Source organism: Physeter macrocephalus, chromosome 2 (assembly GCF_002837175.3).
Source record: "Physeter macrocephalus isolate SW-GA chromosome 2, ASM283717v5, whole genome shotgun sequence".
Classification (NCBI taxonomy): Eukaryota; Metazoa; Chordata; class Mammalia; order Artiodactyla; family Physeteridae; genus Physeter; species Physeter macrocephalus.
This window is the reverse complement of record NC_041215.1, coordinates 37,979,168-37,985,167: the sequence shown is the minus strand read 5'-3', so window position 1 is coordinate 37,985,167 and position 6,000 is coordinate 37,979,168. Positions and strand designations below refer to the sequence as shown.

The window sequence follows — 6,000 nt, the reverse complement described above, 5'->3', positions numbered from 1 at the left end:
CAATGAACATTGGGGTACATGACTCTTTTTGAATTATGGTTTTCTCAGGGTATATGCCCAGTAGTGGGATTGCTGGGTCATATGGTAGTTCTATTTTTAGTTTTTTAAGGCACCTCCATACTGTTCTCCATACCACTTTTTTTTAAATCGTGGTGAAATTCACATAACATAAAATGAACCATGTTAAAGTGGCATTCAGTGGCATTTAGTAGATTCACAAGACTTTGCAGGCCTTATCTCTACCTAGTTCCAAGACATTCTCATCATCTCAAAAGGAAACTTCACAACTATTAAGCAGTCACAACCCATTTCCCCTCCCTAGACCCTGGCAAGCACTAATCTGCTTTCTGTCTCTATGGATTTACCTATTTACCTATGGATATTTCATATAAATGGAATTACAGTGTGTGACCTTTTGTGCCTGACTTCTTTCACTTAGCATCATGTTTTTAAGGTTCTTCTCTGTTGTAGCATACAGCAGCACTTTGTACCTTTTTATGACTGAATAATATTCCATTGTGTGGCTATGTTTGTTTTTGTTATCTGTTCATCCACTGATAGACATAGGGTTGTCTCCACCTCTTGGCTATTTAACTAGTGCTGTCGGGAACACTTGTGTATAAGCTTTTGTTTGTATACATGTTTTCTATTCTTTTGGGTATATACATAGGAGTGGAATTGTTAGGACACATGGTAATTCTATGACTAACTGTCTGAGGAGCTGCCAAACTGTTGTCTACACCATTTTACATTTCTACCAACAATGTATAAAGGTTTACAGTTCACATCCTCCCCGACACTTGTTGTTTTGTGTTGTTTCATTTAAACTATACCATCCTACTGTGTCTGAATGGTACCTCATTGTCGTTTGATTTGCATTTTCCTAGTGACTAATGTTGAACATATTTCTATATGCTTGTTGCCCATTTGTATATCTTTTTTGGAGAAATGTCTATTCAAGGCTTTTGCCCATTTTAAAATTGGGTTATTTATCTTTTTTGTGGTTCACTTGTAGGGGTTCTTATGTATGGAGATACTAGACCCCTATCAAATAAGTGATTTACAAGTATTTTCTCCCATCTGTAGGTTGCCTTTCACTTTCTTGATAGTGTCTACTGCTGCACAAAAGTACTTAATTTTGATGTAATCCAATTTATCTATTTTTTTTCTTTTGTTGCTTATGAATTTATTGTAATGCCCAAGAATCCACTGTCAAATCCAAGGTCATGAAAATTTACTTTTATGCTTTCTTCTAAGAGTTTTTATACCTTTTGCTCTTACCTTTAGGTTTTGTATTCATTTCGAATTCATTTTTGTGTTTTGTGTGAGGTAGAGTTCCAACTTCAAGCTTTTCCATGTGGATATTTTGTTACTCAGCACCACTTGTTGAAGAGACTGTTCTTTCCTTCATTGAATGATTCTGACACCCTTGTAAAAAACCAAATGACCTTAGACGTCTAGGTTTATTTCCGGACTCTCAATTCTATTCCACTGGTCTATACATCTTTGCTTTTGCCAGTATCACACTGCTTTAATTACTGTAGCTTTCTATTAAGTTTTGAAGTTGGGGTGTGTGAGTCCTCTGTGTTATTTTTCAAGATTATTTTGGCTATTTGCTGTCCCTTGTAGTTCCAAATGAATCTTAGGATCAGCTGTTTCATTTCTTGAAAAAAGAAAAAGGCCATTGTGATTTTGATAAGATTACACTGAATCTGTAGATCACTTTAGAGAGTATTGCCTTAACAATATTAAAGCTTTAAATCCATGAACACAGGGTGTTGTCTGATTTTTTAGGTGTTCTTTAACTGCTTTTCACAATGTTTTGTAATTTTCACTGTACAAGTCTTGCACATCCTTGGTTAAATATTTCTTAATTATTTTATTCTTTCTAATGGTATTGCAAATGGAATTGTTTTCTTAATTTCATTTTTGGGCTTATTCATTGCTAGTGTATAGAAATACAATGGATATTTGTATATTGATCTTGTACCCTGCAAATGTGCTGAATTTATTATCTCTAAGAATATTTTTGTGTATTATTTAGAAATTTCTATATATAAGATACCCTATACATTTAAAAAATTTATATCTTTGCATTTAATTTTCTTAGGGATTATTATAAATGGCATTGTGTTCTTAATTTTATTTTCCACCAGTTGATTCTTAGGATTTTGAAATATTATTGATTTTTATGTGTTGATATTGTAGCCTGTGACCTTGCTGAATTCATTTATCGGTTCCAGGAATATTTTTTAAAGACTTCTTGGGATTTTCTATGTAGACAGTCATATCATCTACAGGTAGGGACAGTTTCATTTTTCCCTTTCTAATCTGTATGCTTTCTTTCCCTTGCCTTATTGCAGTGGCTAGGAATTCTAATACTGTGTTGACTAAGAGTGGGAAAAGTGGATATGCTTGCCTTTTTCCCTGTCTTAATAGAATAAATTTCAATATTTCACTATTAAGTATGATGTTAGCTGTAGAGTTTTTATAGTATCTCTTTCTCAAGTTGAGGAATTTCCTCTCTACTCCTAGTTTGCTGAGATTTTTTTTTTTAAATCATAAATGTGTGTTGGATTTTTTTCAAAAGCTTTTTCTGTGTCAGTTGATGTGATCATTTTATGTTTTCTTCCTTAGCCCCTTGATATGGTAGATTATATTAATTGATTTTTTGGTATGTTAAATCAGCCTTCTCCACTTGCAATAAATCCCACTTGGTCATGCAGTATATATGGAATGTATAATTTTTATACATTCCTATATTAATTTGCTAATATTTTGTCCAGATCTTCTGCATCTAAACTCATGAGAGATATTGAGCTGGGGCTTTTGCTTTTGTACTGTCTTTCCATAGTTTTGGTATCAGGGTAATATGGACCTCATAAAATGAGTTGGAAAGTAGTCTCTCCTTTTCTATATTCTTAAAAAGATTGTGTAAAAATTGGTTTCCTTTGCTCTGAAGTCTACTTTGATATCAATATAACCACTTCTTTTTTGATTAATGTTTACATGTACCTTTTTCCATCTTTTTACTTTCAACCTGTCATTGATTTGAAGTGAATTTCTTATGGCAGCATTGTTGGATCTTTTTATTTTATCCACTCTGATTGTCTTTTAATTGGTATATTTTGACAGTTAACATTTGAAATAATTATTATGTTAGGGCTTAAATATGCCATTTTATTATTTGTTTTCTGATTGTTTCTTCTGTTTCCCAATACTCTTTTCTGTCAGTTACATGAACAATTTTTAGGATTCCATCATAATTTATTTGTGGCATTTTTGAATATATTGTTCTCTTTGGTTCTCATAGTGGTTGCTAAAAGTATTATATATATACATAACTTATCACAGTCTACTGTTATCAACATTTTACCACTTCCAATGAACTGTAGTACTCTTAGTTCCACCGAGGTTCATTTACCATCTCCACTATTAAAATACAATTGTCTTGTGATTTCTCTACATACATATTTTTTGAAGTATGGTTGATTTACTTCCAATATTATGTTAGTGTCAGGTATACAACATAGTGATTCAATATTTTTATATATTACACTGCATATAAAGTTATAAAATAATGGCTATACTTCTCTGTGCTGTACAATATATCTTTGTTGCTTATTATTTTACATATAGTAGTTTGTACCTCTTAATCCCCTTTCTCCTACCTTGCCTCTCCATCCACCCTTTCCCCACTGTAAACCACTGGTTTGTTCTCTGTATCTTTGAGTTTCTTTCTGTTTTTTGTTATATTCATTCATTTGTTTTATTTTTTAGATTCCACACATAACTGAAAATATACAGTATCTTTCTTTCTCTGTCTGACTTATTTCTCTAAGCATAATACCCTCAAGGCCCATCCATATCATTGTTACAAATGGCAAAATTTCCTTCTTTTTTATGGCTGAGTAATATTCCAATGTGTGTATATGCCACATCTTCTTTATATATTCATCTGTTGATGGACACTCAGGTTGCTTCCATACCTTACCAATTTTGGACAATACTGCAATGAACATTGGGGTGCATATATCTTTTTCAATTGTTGTTTTTGTTTTCTTTGGATATATACCCAGGAGTGGAGTTGCTGGATCATATGGTAGTTTTATTTTTAATTTTTTAAGGAACTTCTATATTGTTTTCCATAATGGCTGTACAAATTTACATTGCCACCAACAGTGCACTAGGGTTGCCTTTTCTCCACATCCTCACCAACATTTGTTATTTGTTGTCTTTTTGATTGTATGTTTTTAAATCTCATTGTATGTTTTTTAATTAAATTTTTTATTGGAGTATAGTTGATTTACAATGTTGTGTTAGTTTCTGCTGTACAGCAATGTGAGTCAGTTATATATACACATATATCCACTTTTTAAGATTCTTTTCCCATACTGTTCATTACAGAGTATTGAATAGAGTTCCCTGTGCTATTCAGTAGGTTCTTATCAGTTATCTATTCTATATATAGTAGTGTGTATATGTCAATCCCAATCTCCCAATTTATCCCTCTCCCCCTATTCCCCCCTGGTAACCACAAGTTTTTTTTCTACATCTGTGACTCAACTTATGTTTTGTAAATAGGTTCATTTGCACCATTTCTTTAGATTCCACATAAGTGATATCACATGATATTTGTCTTTCTCTGTCTGACTTACTTCAATCAGTATGACAATCCCTAGGTCCATCCATGTTGCTGCAAATGGCATTATTTTGTTCTTTTTTATCGCTGAGTAATATTCCATTGTAGTTATGTACCACATCTTCTTTATCCATTCCTCCTTTGATGGACATTTAGGTTGCTTCCATGCCCTGGATATTGTAAATAGTGCTGCATTGAACATTGGGGTGCATGTATCCTTTTGAATTATGGTTTTCTCTGAATATATGCCCAGGAGTGGGACTGCTGGATCATATGGTAGATCTATTTTTAGTTTTTTAAGGAACCTCCATACTGTTCTCCATAGTGGCTGCACCAATTTACATTCCCACCAACAGTGTAGGAGGTCATTGTGGTTTTGAATTACATTCCCTGATAATTAGTTGATGTTGTATTTTCATGTGCCTGCTGACCATCTGTATGTCGTCTTTGGGAAAATGCCTATTCAGGTCCTCTGCCCTTTTTTTAATTGGGTTGTTTAGGTTTTTTTGGTATAGAGCTGTATGAGCTGTTTATATATTTTGGATATTAACTGCTTATCAGACATTATTTGCAAATATCCTTTCCCATTCAGTAGGTTGCCTTTTCATTTTATTGATGGTTTCCTTCACTGTGCAAAAGCTTTTAAGTTTGATTAGGTCCCATTTGTTTATTTTTGCTTTTGTTTCCCTTGCCTAAGGAGACAAATCCAAAAAAATATTGCTAAGGCCTATGTCAAATATTATACTGCCTATGTTTTCTTCTAGGAGTTTTATACTTTCTGATCTTACATTTAATTAATTAAGGTCTTTAATCCATTCTGAGGTTTTTTTTTTTAATGGTGTGAGGAAATGTTCTAATCTCATTCTTTTACACGTAGTTGTCTAGTTTTCCCAGCACTACTTATTGAAGAGACTTTTTCCCCATTGTATATTCTCAACTCCTTTGTCATAGATTAATTGACCATACTGCATGGGTTTATTTCTGGGCTCTCTATGATGTTCCATTGATCCATGTATCTGTTTTTGTGCCAATACCATGCTGCTTTGATTACTGTAGCTTTGTAGTGTAGTATGAAGTCAGAGAGCATGACACCTCCAGCTTTGTTCTTTTTTTCTCAAGATTGCTTTTGTTATTCGGGATCTTCTGTGGTTCCATACAAATTTTAGGATTATTTATTTGTTCTTGTTCTGTGAAAAATGTCATGGGTATTTTGATAGGCATTGCATTAAATCTGTAGACTGCTTTGGGTAGTACAGATATTTTAACAATATTACTTCTTCCAATTCATGAATATAGGATGCCTTTCCATTTATTTGTATCATCTCCAGTTTCTTTAATCAATGCCTTATAGTTTTCAA

The 6,000-nt window shown here is 33.0% G+C and overlaps 1 protein-coding gene across 2 annotated transcripts in view; it reads left to right on the top strand.

Moving 5' to 3' along the window:
* ARHGEF4 (Rho guanine nucleotide exchange factor 4) overlaps window positions 1–6,000 on the top strand; it is a 254,977-nt gene that overhangs the window by 146,403 nt on the left and 102,574 nt on the right. Inside the window, exon 3 of one of the 2 annotated variants that reach the window (XM_055087389.1) lies at window positions 2,244–2,300. The exons of the other annotated variant lie outside the window; for it this stretch is intronic. Within the exon in view, the coding sequence (XP_054943364.1) occupies window positions 2,244–2,300 (57 nt within the window). The remainder of the gene's footprint in view (window positions 1–2,243; window positions 2,301–6,000) is intronic. 2 annotated transcript variants of the gene reach the window in all.